The 16,373-nt window shown below is 47.5% G+C and overlaps 1 protein-coding gene across 5 annotated transcripts in view; it reads right to left on the bottom strand.

Annotated features, from left to right (window-relative positions):
• STRIP2 (striatin interacting protein 2) overlaps positions 1-16,373 on the bottom strand; it is a 50,758-nt gene that overhangs the window by 12,734 nt on the left and 21,651 nt on the right. For all 5 annotated transcript variants that reach the window (XR_007920748.2, XR_007920749.2, XM_008258206.4 and 2 more), the window contains exons 14-18: positions 14,887-14,961; positions 14,198-14,295; positions 13,664-13,790; positions 11,029-11,129; positions 6,365-6,431 (exon numbers count right to left, since the gene is read on the bottom strand). Coding sequence is in view for 3 of the 5 variants with exons in the window: in XM_008258206.4 (XP_008256428.1) it covers positions 6,365-6,431; positions 11,029-11,129; positions 13,664-13,790; positions 14,198-14,295; positions 14,887-14,961 (468 nt within the window). In the remaining 2 variants the exon portion in view is untranslated. The remainder of the gene's footprint in view (positions 1-6,364; positions 6,432-11,028; positions 11,130-13,663; positions 13,791-14,197; positions 14,296-14,886; positions 14,962-16,373) is intronic.

Below are 16,373 nucleotides of genomic sequence, written 5' to 3'. Positions count from 1 at the left end.
TAACCACATTTCAGAAAGAAAACTAAAAGGAAGACAACAAAAACCTTCTGAGATGTCTGGAAATATCCAAATTTGAAGTTATATAACTGGGCTGGCACCATGGCGTCATGGGTAAAGCTCTCAGCTACAGCACTGCCAACCTATAGGGGTGCTGGTTCAAGTCCTGGCTGCTCCATTTCCAATCCAGCTCCTTGCTAATGGCCTGGGAAACCAGAAGATGGCCCAGGTGCTTGGGTCCCCACTGCCCACAAGGGAGACCTAGATGAAACTCCTGGATCCTGGCTTTGGCCTGGCCCAGTCTTGACCACTGCAGCCATCTGCAGAGTGAACCAGCAGATGGAAGATCTCTCTCTCTCTCTCTCTCTGCTTCTGCCTCTCCTTCTCTGTAACTCTGGCTTTCAAATAAATAAATAAATCTTTTTTAAAAAAAGAAGCTATAAAACTAAATTTAGTAAGGTTAGATGAAAGGATTTGGTATAAATTTAAATGAAACAAATGGATTTATATATTTCTGAACATAAATCTAAATTTGAACAATTGTGCCATGACCTGTCTTTTTAAAATGAATACTTTCACTTGTCTAGGACTACAAGGAAATGACAAACACTTCCTTTCGGATGGTCAGTCATGCAGGTTCTGACTCACTGCTGACTCTACCCAGCTCTAAGGCTTTGACCACCACTTTACTGCTCTACCTGTTTCCTTATCAGTAACGGCTGGGATGGGGCAAGGGATGAACTAAAACACCTCTGGCTCTGATGCGTCATAATTCCATAAATACCACCTTCCCACTTCTTCATCTTCTCTTCTCAAAGGTTTATTTATTTACTTGAAAAGCAGAGTTACAGACAGAGGGAGAGACAGAGACAGAGGGAGATCATCTATCTGCTGGCTCACTCTCCAAATGGCCACAACAGCCAGGGCTGGGCCAGGTTGAAGCCAGGAGCCTGGAACTCCATCTGGGTCTCCCACACCATGCAGGGGCCCAAGCACTTGGGCCATCTTCCGCTGCCTTTCCAGGTGTATTAGCAGGGAGCTGGATAGGAGGCTGGGATTTGAACCTGCACTCCGACATGGGATGCTGGTGTCATAGGCAGCGGCTTAACCTGCTGTGCCACAACACAAGTTCCCAGACCCCCCTACCTTCATCTTAATTTGCATGTGAACAGCTTGGGCACCCTCACTGTCCAAGATATGCCTTCCTTTGTTTGAGTACTTGTGTAGGGGAAAAAAAATAAAAACATGCATTTTGACTTTTGGATTGGGTTTGCAGCAGTGACAATAAATTTAAGGGATTGGTGTGGTGGCATAGTAGGTTAAGCCTCCACTTGCCATACCAGTATCCCATATGACCACTGGTTCAAGTCCCAGCTGCTCCACTTCAGGTCAAGCTCCCTACTGATGGCTTGGGAAAGCAGTGGAAGACAGCCCAAGTCATTGGGCCTCTGCACCCACATGGGAGACCCAGAAGAAGCTCCCGGCTCCTGGTTTTGGATTGGTCCAGCTCCAGCAACTGTGGGAGCTGTTTGGGGAGTGAACCAGTGGATGGAAGATCTCTCTCTTTGTCTCTCCCTCTCCCTATAACTCTGTCTCACAAATAAATAAATAAATCTTTAACAAAATTTACAAAGAATTTTCCAGTGTTTTTTTGCCCAAATCTGTGTAAGAAAGAGGAAAGGAGGATGAAGTATAATCTGTGTGACCTGCATGATTTCTCTTTGGGGATAACAGGCCCATATAAAAGTAGACCTACAACTCTACCCTCATTTCACTATACTCTAAAGCAGTGGTCTCTAAGCATTTTTGCTGTACATATCTATCATAAGATAATGTTTGTGTACGTCCCCAAACACATATATATTTACTTATAAATGCTCCATTGTAATCGCTGTAAATATGAGAATGCTTCCGAAAATTCATGGAAAAATGGAATAAAACATAAGTTGGGGGTCAGTGCTGTGGTTCAGTTAGGTTAAGCCTCCACCAGTGGCATCCCTTATGGGTTCCGGTTCAAGTCCTGGCTGCTCCGCTTCCGACCCAGTTCTCTGCTAATGGCCTGGGAGAGCAGCAGAGAATGGCCCAAAAGCTTGGGCCCCTGAACCTGCATGGGAGACCCAGAAGGGGCTCCTGGCTCCTGGCTTTGGATTGGCCCAGCTCTGGATATTGTGGCCTTTTTGGGAGCGAACCAGTGGATGGAAGACCTCCTCTCTGCCTCTCCTTCTCTGTCTGTAATGCTTCTTCTCAAATAAATAAATAAATAAATAAATCTTTAAAAACAGAACAAAACAAAACCAAAAAACCCCACATAAGTTGGGGCAGACATTTGGTGCAGTGGTTAAGTCACTGACTGGGCCTTGTCTAGGTCTAGCCTAGCCACTGCTGATGTGAATCCTTGGGGGCAGCAGATGTGGCTCAAGTACTTGAGTTCCTACCACCCAAGTGGAACACCTGGATGGAGTTCCCGGCTTTGGCCTGACCCAACACTCATCATTCTCTGATTCTGTCTCTCTGCCTTTCAAACAAAACAAATAAAATTTTTTTAAAAAAGGTAAATTTATGCTTTGGTGCAAATAATTTTTGAAATTCATATCTAGTTTTTTTTATAGTACACATTTTTCTACTTTTTGAAGGCCCCTCTCATGAATATAAAAAGTTAAAAATATATTAATACACATAAAAGATCTCATATTTTCCATCCCTAATGCAACACTTTGCACACTCTATGTTGCATGCTAACCCTCCTACAATACACGCTGGGTCATGTCCACGGCTTTTTTTTATCGTTGCTTATTCATTTAAAAGGGAGCGAGACAGAGAGACAGAGATCTCCTATCTGTTGCTTCACTTCCTAAATGACCACAACTGAGTCTGAGGCAGGCCAAAGCCAGGAGACAGGAACTCAATTTTGGTCTCCCACCCAATGTCAGGAACCCAAAATACTTGAGCCATCACCTGCTGCCTCCCAGGGCGCACATTAGCAGGAACTTGGAATCAGGAGTGGAACCAAGGCACTCTGACGTGGGACTCAGGTGTCCCCAGCAACATCTTAACTGCTAGGGCAAACGTCCACCCCATCCACTACCTTCTCCAGCAAGCTCCTTCTGCAGACTATGCCTAAGTCCCACACAATCATACCTTCACTATGTTTCATTTAAACTTGGAACTTAACTCTGACTTTGCATTTGAATACGGATGTTTGGATATCTGGAAATTTTAAGCCTTCTTAACACAGGTGAGGATGATCTAAACCATTCTGAGAAAAACGAGAAGACTTTAGAAATTAATATGCCATGAATTTTGTCCTTATTTCATGTCCATCATGCCCTGTGGCTGGTGTTCTAAATACAGCCGAATTGAATTCAGCTCAAATTAAGAAACGTGAGAAAGTAGGAGTCTGAAACAAGATTACTTCAGCCCAGCAATTTCACTTCTAGGAATCTATTACAAGGAAGTACTCTGGGATAAAGTCAAGGTTCATGTGCAAGAATGTTCATTTTGGAGTTACACAGGGAAAACTGAAACAAATATCCAACATTAGTAGAACAGAATCATTTTTAAAAAATCAAGTAGCAGGGGGCCAGTTTTGTGGCACAGGGTGTTAAACCAATGCCTGCAACACTGGCATCCCATGTTGGAGTGCCAATTTAAGTCCCAGCTGCTCAGCTTCTGATCCAGCTCCTTGTTAATATGCCTGGAAAGCAGCAGAAGATGGCCTAAACGCCTGGGCTCCTGCCACCTGTATGGGAGACCCAGATGGAGTTCTGAGCTCTGGACTTTGGCCTGGCTCATCCACAGCCATTGTGGCCATTTTGGGGGTGAACCAGCAGATGGAAGCTCTCTCTCTGCCACTCTGTCTTTCAAATAAATAAATAAATCTTTCAAAAAGATCAAGTAGTAGAATGTTATGTGTAGGGGCCGGCACTGTGGCGTAGCAGTTAAAGCTGCCACCTGCGGTGCCAGCATCCCGTATGGGTGCCGGTTCCAGTGCCAGCTGCTCCACTTCCGATCCAGCTCTCTGCTATGGCCTGGGAAAGCAGCAGAAGATGGCCCAAGTCCTTGGGCCCCTGTACCCACGTGGGAAACGCGGAGACCTGGCTCCTGGCTTCATCCTGGCCTAGGCCCAGTCATTGCTGTCATTTGGGGAGTGAATCAGTGGATGAAAGATCTCTCTCTCTGTTCTCTCTCTATATAACTTTCAAGTAAATAAATAAATCTTTAAAAAATGCTTAATAAAATCTATTGTGAATATTTAAATTTGACTATCTCAAGTGAAACATAAATATATAAGGTTCTAATTCTGTCAAATAACATGTATTTACATGTATATTATATAAATAAATGAATAAAGAAGTATATGGTAAATGTAACAAAACATTATCAGTAGTTATACATAGGTAGTTTAATTAGATTATCTTTATCTTCTTCCCATATTTTTCCATATTTCCCCAATCTTACGCAATAAGTGTATTAATTTTATAGTCAGTAAAAAAAGAAACATTTGAAACATTAAAGAAAATTCTATACACTTAAAAACAGCCAGCGTGTTTTCTATACTTAAAATTTGAAAAAAAGATAAATCTTATGTATTTAAACATCAGTCTTTCTCTGAGCACAGAACTCATCAGTTTAGACAAACAGTTCTTCTATTGAGGACCCGTGTGGGGTAAACTTGCCAGTTACGGAAGCCCTTACATTCGAGAAGCCCTTACGTTCTAAATTCAAGCAACAGAACAGTCTGCGGTTACCAAAACAAGCCACCAGGTGCCACCGTTGCTTTACAGAAGGAAGAGAAATACCTAGCATAATGTTTTTTTTTTTTTTTAAATACTCTTAGATATTAAAGTCTTCTCACAAGGCCTAATAATCATTTGGATAATTTTATGTTCATATCCCCAAAATTCTCTGGAAAGAGGGGTGAAAGTATAGTTGCTATCAATTCCTGTACAGGAAGTGACAGGGTTGGAACTGAGACTAGAGAACACTTTCTCTTAAGGGATAGACTCAGGCCACAACAGCCGACTGGAGGTTCTGGAACACCTCCTGGTAGGACTGCGCAGCTCCTGCGCACTGCTGTTTTTGTGGAGAACGCTGTCTTCAGCTCAGCTCTGAGTGGCAGGGTGCACGTCTCTACCCTGATTCTGCTGCCTGCAACCGTGAGGTCTCGGAAGTGACTTCAGTTCTCCAGTTATACAACAGTAACACCAACCTCACAGGGTTGTCTTCAAGGCTGAACAGCCTCACGTACATAAGCAGGGTCAGGTAACGTCTACCTCTCTGTAGGAGCAAGGCACGTCCAGCTTGTTGGGCTGCTTAGACCACTTCTGAATGAGGGTGGGAGAGGAGTGCCAGATTGGGTCCTTAGGACAAGAATCTCAGGACACAGTCTTGGAGTTTGTCTCCTACGAGGGGTGGACCCTGACAAGCCGTTTCATCCACCGGGCACTTTGATATAAGGGGGGGGAATGGGCCACATGGCTCCTAAGTCCCCTCTAGACAAGAATCCTCTGGGCCTATAAATCCTGTTCCCCAGAAGTATTATTTTTATAGAATATTCTTTTCTAACTCAACATTTTGCAGGTATTAAGTTGGGGGTGGAGGGTTACAGCACCCATGGGGGCATCATTCGGTCATTTAGCATACTGGACTCTTCAGTGTACCAGACTACATGTTAGACTGGGGGGCTGTAAAAGCCAAGATGATGCTATCTCTTCCTTCAAGGAGTCTACAGCCAAACTAGAAACACACAAATAATTAAAACGCAGCAGGAAGAGGGTAGGGCTAGGGTATATCTTAGGAGCTGTGGCAATACGTGATAGAGTACGCACCTTTTCTTCCATATGCTGTGAGTCAGTTTCATGGAATTCAGAATAACCCCGAGGGCCTTTTCTGACTTGCCTAGAACTGTTTTCAGAATGAGGAACATTCTGGGCCATCCTGTGGCTGTATCTTCTTTTGCCTCAGAGGTTTCAGGTAAGGTATTTTGTGAAGCCTGGATTTTATAACCTACATTATAATGAGAAGCAAATTGCTTATAGCACAGCAGGCAGAAGACGGACTGTGCAAGGCCAGAAGAGAGTCCTCCCAGGAGCATATGTTCACACTCAATTTGTCCCAGGATCTCTCTCAATTCCTTCTGCTCCTCTGTGTTTCTCGCTGACCCGTTCCTTGTCTCTGCAAAACGCTATGCTCAGCTTTTCCCCCATCTTTCTCAACTGGGTCAGCAGCTCTGCACTCTTGCCAGTATGCTTGCCTTGATCTAAGATTCCCAAACCAGGGCATACGGGGCTGGAGAAGAACTGAAAAGAGCAAACGGCAGCTTGGCCACCTGGCAATTTCAAAGGCCACCAAATCCCCGCGTGCTTACCAGGCTCTCCGTGGTAAGCTCCGGCAAATCCTGGATGGTACAGCAGGGGTAATCCAGGACCGAGATGCTGCAAGATGTAGATAAGGACACGCTTTAGGTGCACGGCAGCTGCAGGAAGAGGCTGAGTGTGCAAAGGGCAGGGGACACTTCTCTCCAGCAGGCTCCAGCTCTTTCCCACCTAGCAAGGCGGCTGCAGCTGAAAAAGGGTTCTGTGCCAGCTTCCTCTCCTCACGGACACGAGAGGAAGCAAGGGGTCCCTTCAGCCTGGACCCCATCTGGCCGACTCAAGAGTCAGAGCAGAAGAACAGCCTCTTTTCTTCTCTCTTTCTAAAAATATCCTCTTATTTATTTATTGCAAAGGTAGAATGATAGAGGGAGAGAGACAGAAAGAAGGGGGGGGAGGAGAGAGGGAGAGAGAGAGAACGGGAGAGAGAGGGAGAGAGAGAGAGAAATATCTCATGCACTGGTTCACTCCCCAAAATGCCTGCAACAGCCAGGAGCCAGGAACTCTATCAACGTCTCCCATGTGAGTGGCGGGAAATCAAGTACTTGAGCAATCATCTGCTGCCTCCCAGGCTTCTTATCAGGAAGCTGAATGGGAAGGCGAGGGTAGGACTGGATCCCAGGCACTTCCAGTATGAGATGTGGGTGTCCCAAGCAAAGCTGGCGCACCACAGTGCCCACCCCTCCCCGCTCCTTAAAGACATGTAAACTTGAGTGCCTTTGTGCTTCTGAATTCAAGTGTACGCAGGAGTGTAACTGTGCTCCTAGGAACGCTGGCCACTTAATAACAATCTGAGGATGTGGGCATGAAATGAAGACCTCTCCTGTGTCTCACCAGATCTTTCTAAAAGACAGGAGCCCTGGCAATGGCCACAGAAGTCGCTACTAAAGGAAGCCTGCGAGAGGGGCAGCTTCCCGCAGCAGGCCCAACCTAGCAGGTCAAGGACGGTAACAGCATCTGCCCCCAACTGACAGCGTGGCAGCTGCAAGGGAGCTGCAGGATCTGCGGCAAACCAAGGGAAGCAGGCGAGAGTCAGGAGGGCAAATAAGGCCCAGCATGATGACCAGGGCAGAGTCAAACGAAAAAGGACAGCTCTCTTTCTTTCTGCATCTCCCTACTTCATTGGTATAGAGTAGCATTTGACTACCTAATCTCTAATGGACCTTTTGGTTCCAACATTTCACAAGACTTTAAACACCATCATATCTGAGCATCATTGGAATTGGGTAAAAGGATGTGGTGAAGACAAGTACGGGACTCCTCGGACCTGTTTCTGTATTTCAGAAGTCACCACTTTCATACCAGCAAAAGGCAGCAATTGACTTGGCCATACATGTTCACTTTTATACTAGAAACCTCTACCAAGATAATCTGAGGAAACCAGAGTAGGAGAAGAGAGGGCAGTGGGTCCATGTGTGACGTTGCTCATTTTGGTTCACCCTCCTGGATTCTCGCAGAGTTGTCAGTTCTGCACTGCCTCCCTCATTAGGAAAGACTTTCTCGGCTGGCTCAGCCACCTATCTACTTACCTCTGACTGACAAAGCCACAAGGCCAAGTAGGTCCCAGTGAGGAGAATATAGGGGCAGGAAATCCAAGATGGACTTACTCTAATTCCCTAGTGCACTGAATCCTGGCCCAAGGGATCAGAAAAGAAATGTACAAGCGTCTGGAGTATCCAGACTGCAGGAGCACGAGGAAGTCGTGCGACAATGCGCTGTGGGTGTTCCAGGCTCACAGGGTTCATTCCAAAGTAGAACTTATGGGCGGTGCATAAGGGAAGCATCTTGCACGGGCCAGCCTTAGCAAAAGCTGAAATCTGTCCCTCCGCTCTTCTAGCTCAAATCACTTACTGGACTGTCTGCCCCTTGGCACAGGAACAGTATTCCCTTCCTATACCCACCTCCTTCAACCGCAGTGATTAATCCAGGTGTTTATATCTAACCCTAGGAATCTGCAACAGGGAATGAGAGTTAATTCAGTCTCTGAATGACATGTTCAGCTCATGTGGGCGTAAATCACCAAGTGGCCCAAGAGGCAAACAAAACAGACTGTCAGGGCAGGCGCCATGGCTCACTAGGCTAATCCTCCACCTGCAGTGCCAGTACCCCGGGTTCTAGTCCCAGTTGGGGTGCCGATTCTGTCCCAGTTGCTCCTCTTCCAGTCCAGCTCTCTGCTGTGGCCCAGGAGGGCAGCGGAGAATGGCCCAAGCGCTTGGGCCCTGCACCCGCATGGCAGACCAGGAGGAAGCACCTGGCTCCTGGCTTTGGATTGGCGCAGCGCGCTGGCCATAGCAGCCATTTGGTGGGGGAACCAATGGAAGGAAGACCTTTCTCTCTGTCTCTCTCTAACTCTGCCTGTCAAAAAAAAAAAAAAAAAAGAAAAGAAAAGAAAAGAAAGAAAAATCAGACTGTCAGTGAGAGGACACAGGCCTGGTGTCCACAGGGGGAGGTGGAAGGTTTCTGGGATCCCCCCACAAAAGACCAAGGTTCCTCAAGATGGTGCCATGTTTCCTTCTAACAAACTCTCTATTCTGCGTGAATCTGGCCCCCTGGTTTTGGTTACATGTGACAATGGTTGACTGTGCCTGTGTGCACTTGTGGCCCTGAGGTAGCCCAACCTTCACTTTTACTTGCCTTGGTAACCTAACTTGCATGTGGTAAGTGCCATTTTTAAGGAGATCAGGGTACAGGCATCCATGTAGTTAGGAAAAAACTCACCCTGCAATGCTTTCCCCCAAGACAGAGAGTTGAAATCACGCTCATATCTAACAAAATTCTAGGATGCAGTCAGCGGGGGTATTCTAATTTTAAAGATGAGGCCGCTGTGGCTGGGAGAAACAAAGTTCCCTGCTTCACATTACATAGGCAGATGAATGAAGGTCTCATGACTTTAGATTCTGTGAGGGCGTGTGTGTGTGTGTGTGTGTGTGGTGTGATGTAAATTATATAATAAACAGGCCTCTGTGGAATTGCACACAGTACTGAGATTGTGAGGTAACATCTTATAGTCCTCCTCTCTCTAGTCACTCCAAGTATGAGATGAGCCCTATTACTTCTTCCTTAGGAATTTTCCCTTTGGAAAATAATTCTGGCAAATTGCTGACTAACACGCTTCTACTTCTTGTGGACATAGAAAACTTAAGAAGCAGGATCTCTTGGGGTCAGCACTGTGGCATAGTGGGTAAAGCTGCCGCGTGCAGTGCCAACATCCCATAATGGTGCCGGTTCAAGTCCTGGCTGCTCCTCTTCTGATCCAGCTCTTTGCTAAGGCCTGGGAAGGCAGTAGGAGGTGGCCCAAATGCTTGAGCCCCTGGAGGGCCAGAAGAAGCTCTTGGCTCCTGGCTTTGGATCGGCTCAGCTCTGGCCATTGCAGACGTTTGGGAGTGAACCAGTGGATGGAAGACTTCTCTCTCTGCCTCTGCTTCTCTGTAACTCTGCCTTTCAAATAAATAAATAAATCTTAAAGAAAAAAATCAGGATCTCGCTGCAATCCCCAAATCCCTGGCTTAAAGAATGGAAAGCAATCTGTGTTCCCAGAGCAGCCTGTGTTCTGATCCTTTCTCTGATGCTTACTTAAGGGGTCTCATTAGCATGTTAATCTGGAACAAGTCAATTAACTCCTCTGAATGCATTTCCTAATTGGAAAAATGAGAATAAAACTTAGTGTAATACCTCTTAGCACTGCTGAGGAGATTAAATGAAATAGCAAATGTGAAAATACCTTATTTTTTAACCTATAAATTTATCTACCTAAATATGGGTCTCCTATTAATCTTCATTACAAATTTTTTTGTAACACCTTACAGTTTACAAAGCAGTGCAACTGCTCCAACTTATGATTTATATTAAGATCAAAGTTGACCAGAAAAGTAGGCCATTTCACAAAAAGCAACTGAACTTTCTACCAGAGGACTGAAATTTTGTCACTGCAGCTTCATTTCTTCCCCCTGCCCTTCATTTCAAGTTTATTAAAACTTTTTTAGTAGTACAAATGATTCAGGGATAGATTATCAAAAGATCAACTCAATAAAGTCTACATTTTTTTTTTTTAAAGGAGAAGGGTGCAAGCATAGAACAATCCAAGCTTCATTTCTTTAACTCACGACATTTTTCAGTTTTCAAAAATTTTAAATTCAAATACCTCTGCAAAGAGGCAAACCATATACTCCCAGTAGCTAACACTTGAAGGAAATTAGACTTCAACAGTGACAGCTCTTGGGGCAGGCGTTTGGTGCGATGGGTAAGTCACCTGCATCCCACATCAGAGTGCCTAGGTTTGGGCCCTGGCTCCTTCACTTCTAACCCAGTTTCCTGCTGATGTGTTCTCTGGAAGGCAACAGAAAGTGGTCCAAGTACTTGGGTCCCTGCCACCCATGAGGGAGACCAGGATTGACTTGTGGGCTCCCGACTTTGGCTGGGCCCAGCCTGGGCTGTTGCAGGCATTTGGGGAGTAAATCAATAAATGGAAGATCTCTTTTGTCTCTCCATCTTTCAAATGAAGTGAAAATAAAGAAAAATTAATAAAAAAAAAAAAAAGTGATAGCTCTAATACAGGAGGGACAAGGTACACTAAAAGAACAGACAGGCTAAGATAATGTAACTAACTTAACAGCCTCAAAATAGCCCATTGAAACAAACCAGTCCAGAGTCGAGTCCATACCTGTTTTTGGCAGTGATGTAGGACAAGATATTTTGATTGAAGAATTTCAGGATCAACGGGATGCAGTTGGCAAATACCAAATGTTGTGATACATATTCAAACTGAATTAAAACATCAAAGCAGAAAGCGCTGTTTACTTGGAGAAGAACAAAGTGTCTATGTAAAAATGAGAGGAAGTATAAGCCTAATTTCCATTCCTAAGAAAAATCTATTATCCCCTTGTGTTACCAGCTTTCCCAAGGAAATGGGAACAGTCATCTTCAGCTGCGTTAGAAGACAACCTGATGTGTATGTTGCAAGCTCCTGACCAAAAGCGCAAAACAAACGAGCAAGCCAGAAAAATGCACTCCAAGGAAATAGAAAGCATTGCTGTGAGATTGGCTCCTGAGCTCAACAGGAAGGAGGGCTCCCTGAGGGAGCTTTTCCATCCCAAATCTCTAGCTCATGTTCCCACTGTGATTGCTACAGCAGCGACAGGTGCAGCTCACTCCTGGCATCTGCCGCCATCACTCAGGATGGAGACGGCACAGAGTAACCAAGTGAACCACTGGAATGTGGGCTCCAGCTGGAGTCCGGCTGGCACACCACATTTTCCCTAGTACTTAGAATCCTGTAACTATTTTAATGAATGAGCAAACAGCAGCTTTTTAGCTAACAGACCCTGTACTGACAAGTTCGAGATGGTTTCTGGTGGGCTAAGCACCAGAACCGGGGGTCACATTTTGCTTTCTTGAATCTAGATGGGGTTTGTGTCCAGGAAGAGCTAGTGGGGCAGGTGGCCGTGCGGGTGGTGTCGTGGGGTTATGTCACCCAGGTTTTGCCCGTGGTACCCTGAGGAGCATCCTAGTTGCTTCCAGCTCCAGAACGTAGAATGGTGAGACAATCCAGAAACGGGGTTGAGCAGGCAGAGAACGGGTGCTTTGCACCCTCCGGCTCCTCCCCACAGCGGCATACTAGCCGCCTCTGCCTCTGGGGTGTGTGCTCAGAGGCAGGGAGTCAGCTTGTACCATGACCACTTCCTTCTTCTGCCTGAAGCTCACCCAGGGTATTTTCCAAAGCCCCAGACAGAGGAGCCAATACAAACCGACTATCAAGTGATGGAAACTTTTCTGTTTGAGATGTGCCTGAACTCTCTCAGGATTCACTGGCACTGACACACATCGGCAAGACCCATTAAGCTGCTTATCCGCGTGGCTTCCACCCACATACTGTCCACCAGGAGAGGCAGACGTGAACATGCATCCCTAGTTCTCTGTTCCCTTTCTCCAGTGAACGATGTCTCCTACTGGTCTCAGCGAACACAGGCAGAAGTGTGACACCAGGACATCCTAACAAGTCCAAAGATGTCTCTGAATGTGTTCAAGTGGAGAGATACTCTGCGTGTATGGGGCCAGGGCCAGGGCCATGAGCCTGCGGGGGTCCCCCTGCCCTACTGGCAAGCTAGGTTCTGCCTTCTTGGGAGGGAAATGGCCTGGAGCTTCTGGAAAGCTTTCTCTGCTCCCTGCAGTCTCCCCACACCGGAGGCATCCCTTTGCCACCTGCACCTTGTCCCCGTGTCCCACAGGACCAAGTCCAAACTCCTTAGCATGGCAAACAACGTCTTCATGGGAAAGCAGGCTCTTTACCTTTTTTAAGTTTCTTTTACTTCATCCAAAAAACAGGGATGACGTAAGACCTACCTCATGGAGATGATAGAGCACAGAAGGGCTCAGTAATTGTGTGCTATCAGAAATACCTTGATCTGTTCCTTGCCATGGACTACCAGGCCGTTCCCGTCTCTCCCCGTGCCAGGCAGAACTCCAGAAACAGTTAATTGCCGTCTGCAAAGGCACTTTGCTCTCTCCCCTCTGGACTTCCATGTAACTAGCTTTTCTGCTTGAAATGCTTCCTGGTCTCCTCCCCTGAAACTCCCACATCCTGGCTAATATGTTTCTCTAGGACTCTGGTTAGAAGTCATCTCTTCTCTGCTTCAAGCTAGATTCGGTGTTTCTATCACGGGGAAGAACTGTGGTGCAGTGGCTTACGCTGCTGTTTGTGATGCCTGCATCCCATGTTGGAGTGCTGGTTCAGGACCTGGCTACTCTGCTGCCAATCCAGTGCCCTGGTAATGCGTTTGGGAAGTACTCCATGCCAGAGAGATCCGGATGGAGTTCTGGGCCCCTGGCTTTGGCCTGGGCCGGCCCCAACTGCATGACAGCATTTATCACTCTATAATTGTAAAATTGGTTATTTTGTACTTGTATCCTTTACAAGACATCAGGCCCTTAAGAGCCAGCACTGTACCTTATTCAGAATTATATCTCAAATGTCAGAAAAGTGCTTCACACACAGAAAAGTGTGGTCAACATACTTTGCCACCCTTTCTTTTTTTGTAGAATGTTAGAATTCTGTCTGGCCTGGGCATATTCCCAAGAAGTCAAGATCCCTACTCATAACGCTGGGATAACATACAAAGAACATGGACATCTATACCTTTCTACACGTAGCTCCCTACCACCACTCCATGCCCCCAGCTCAAGCTTCTAGAAAGACAAGGCTGAAAGATGCTCGGTGGACTTCACGGGCCCTGCATTCCTCCCCAAGAGACGGGGCCTGGAGAACACCTGAGACCCATGGAGTGTTTCTGGCTGCTTACCTGGTAGATGTGGTTGAGTTTGAAGTGTTTGAGAAGCAGGAGGAGCAGGGCAGAGATACTCTTGACAATGATCTCTTTGTGTCTGTTCACATCAATGCCCAGCTTCATGCTCTGTACAACAGTGATGCTGCAGTGGGGAGAGGAGGCATCGGTGGAGAGGATGATCTTAAAGGGAGGCCCACGATGACCCACGTCCTTGGGTCAGAAGCAGTACAAGCGGGAGGAACCTGAACTTCTGTGCTAGGGAAACCTGCAGAGTTCCCACCTGCAAGCCTGTCTGGAGAAAACCTCCACTGGTCTCTGTTGCTCTCTCTCTCCTCGGGGAAGCTCGTCCCTTGGCAGTGTCCACCCACATCCCTGGGCTGCCAGTCACTGGCACGGAGGTCGCCCTCCAGGCCCTCCGTCCTCAGCTAAAAAGAGCACAGCAGAGAGGCCTGCCGGGGAGTGGGAGATCTCGCTGGGGACGATCCCGTGAGCGTTCACAAGGAGGGGCGGGGACAGACAAGACAGCTAGTGCCCGGTGGAAGCACTCACGGCATCTCCTCGGGCAGGACGTCTGCCAGGATGTTGATAGAGTCTGTCTTAGCCTTGGAGGTGGGGGCTGCGGCCAGCAGAATCTTAAGCAGAGCGATCTGGGAAGCGGAAGAGGAGGCGGTGGTTCTCCCCACCTCACCAGCCCCATGGGAAGCGTTTTCAAGCCTTTCCCTATGTTCTTCCCTTGGGGATCAAATCTCCCCAGCACCCAGAAGGGCAAACAGGTGCCCAGTCCTGAGAGGCCTGCCTGTTAGGCTAGGGAGGGAGCCACAGGGAGTTGACAGGCTGCTCTGCTTCAAGACTGCTCTATCCAAAGGGGAGGTTGCACAAAAACAGGGAGGGATAAGCTCAACTCCTCCCACCACCCTGACTGGCAGCACTGCCCCCACTTTCAGCGTGAGGCTATGTAGGCCTTGGCGGCCCTGGCAGATCTCAGAGGACTCTGCACTTACCTAGGAGGAGGGCCCCCAACTCAGCCCTTACAAGGCTCACCTTGTCGTCCACCCCTCCCAAAGAAAGAGGAGGGAGAACAGCTCCTTCAGAGGGGCCCTGGGGAAAGCTCAGAATGCCTTGCCGAGGGGCGAAATCTCAGGGAAAAGCTCAAAGGGCGGACAGCCAGCTTGACACGGCTCCCGGCTGTGTGCTCCTGGCAGTGGAGAAGGGCTGCGGTGGCCCAGCTGGCTCCTTACCATGTACTGGGGGAGGCTGTACAGCATGCCCTGGTAGAGGATTTCACACGGCGTCTCTGGAACCACCTCTTCCCCCTGTGGCAGAAACACACGGTTTGCATAGGCCAGGTCGTGAGGGGTGGCGTGCAGAGAGCACGGGGGCCGAGTCAGACCTAGGTTCTCCCCCTAGAGCTGTTGATGGCTCACTGTACGACCTTGGAAAGGTCACCTTCCTCTCCAAGTCCTAATTTCTTCTTCAGTAGGATCAGCAGGCTGGTCAGCATGGCCTTTCTTGGCTCTTCTGGGTCTCACAATGTATGATTCCGGTTTTTCCACTCCCTGGCGTGAGTCCAGAATTTCTTTCAGGAGTCACAACTTCCTCCCAAGAGCTGGGTCAGAAGACTGCTTGGCTGGACAGACACACAGGCCAGAAGGACCACCCTGGACACACATGGGCTCAAGTAGGCCACAGGTATGCCTGGGATACTGGAACAGACGCTGCACACAGAGGTACTTTCCACGGTGTCCACCTGGGGAGCCAAGAGCTATAGAACGCTCTGTAATCCAGGAAGAAGAGGTAGGTGGCTCAACAATGAAGGCTCATAAGGGTGACTTATAACCCAGAGGGACAGGAGGAGTATTTGCAGGGAAGCTTTTAGGTGGAAGCAAACTAGCTTCTTCTTTCCATTAGCCCCAACAACAGCACTTTCTTTTTCTGACGAGTCCCCCCATGCACAACTGTCTGTGGCCATTTTTCCCCTCAGTTTTACTTATTTATCTGAGAGGCAGAGATATAGGTACACAAAGAGACAGAGAGATAGAGCTTCCACTCACTGGTTCACTCCCAAATGCCTGTAAGAGGCAGGGCTAATACAGACTGAAGCCCGGAGCTAGGAGCCCAGAACTCAATCTGGGTCTCCTGTGTGAATGGCCGAGGACTTGAGCCAAGGCTGCTGCCTCCCAGGGTGCACAGTGGCAGGAAGCTGGAATCAGGAGCAGGGTTGGGTACTGAGCCAACTGGCATCTTATAGCTATGCCAAACGCCTGCACTGAAACACCTAGTGTTTATGCCGCCGTCTCCTGGGTTTGCTCCCACTTTGTGTTTTTCTTACTCTTCGTTTCTGGCTCCTTTTCTAACTCACCCCACTCTCAACACATTGGCTTGTCCCAGGGCTTTGTCAAGGGTTCCATGCTCTTCTCTGTCTCTGCTCCTTCCTTGAGTCACCGCAGCTGGTTCTAGGGCTATTCACATGGTCTGTAAGTCAGTGACTCTCAAATTTATTTCTAGAAACAGCCTCCTCCCTAGGACTCCAGACCTATATATTTGATTGCCTGGCAGTGTCTCTTGGATAGCTAACAGGCGTCTAAAGCTTAGTATGATGAAAACAGAACTCTTAATATTCCTCCCCATCTTGGCAAAGGGTACTTACTCTGGATTCCTCTCTCTGCCTGTCTACATCCAATTGAACTTCAAGTCCTGTCAGCTAGATCTCTAAAATATAGCCCAA

The sequence above is a fragment of the Oryctolagus cuniculus genome, chromosome 3, assembly GCF_964237555.1.
Source record: "Oryctolagus cuniculus chromosome 3, mOryCun1.1, whole genome shotgun sequence".
NCBI lineage: Eukaryota > Metazoa > Chordata > Mammalia > Lagomorpha > Leporidae > Oryctolagus > Oryctolagus cuniculus.
Note: the sequence above shows the minus strand (reverse complement) of the source record. Positions and strands in the feature narration are given on the sequence as shown.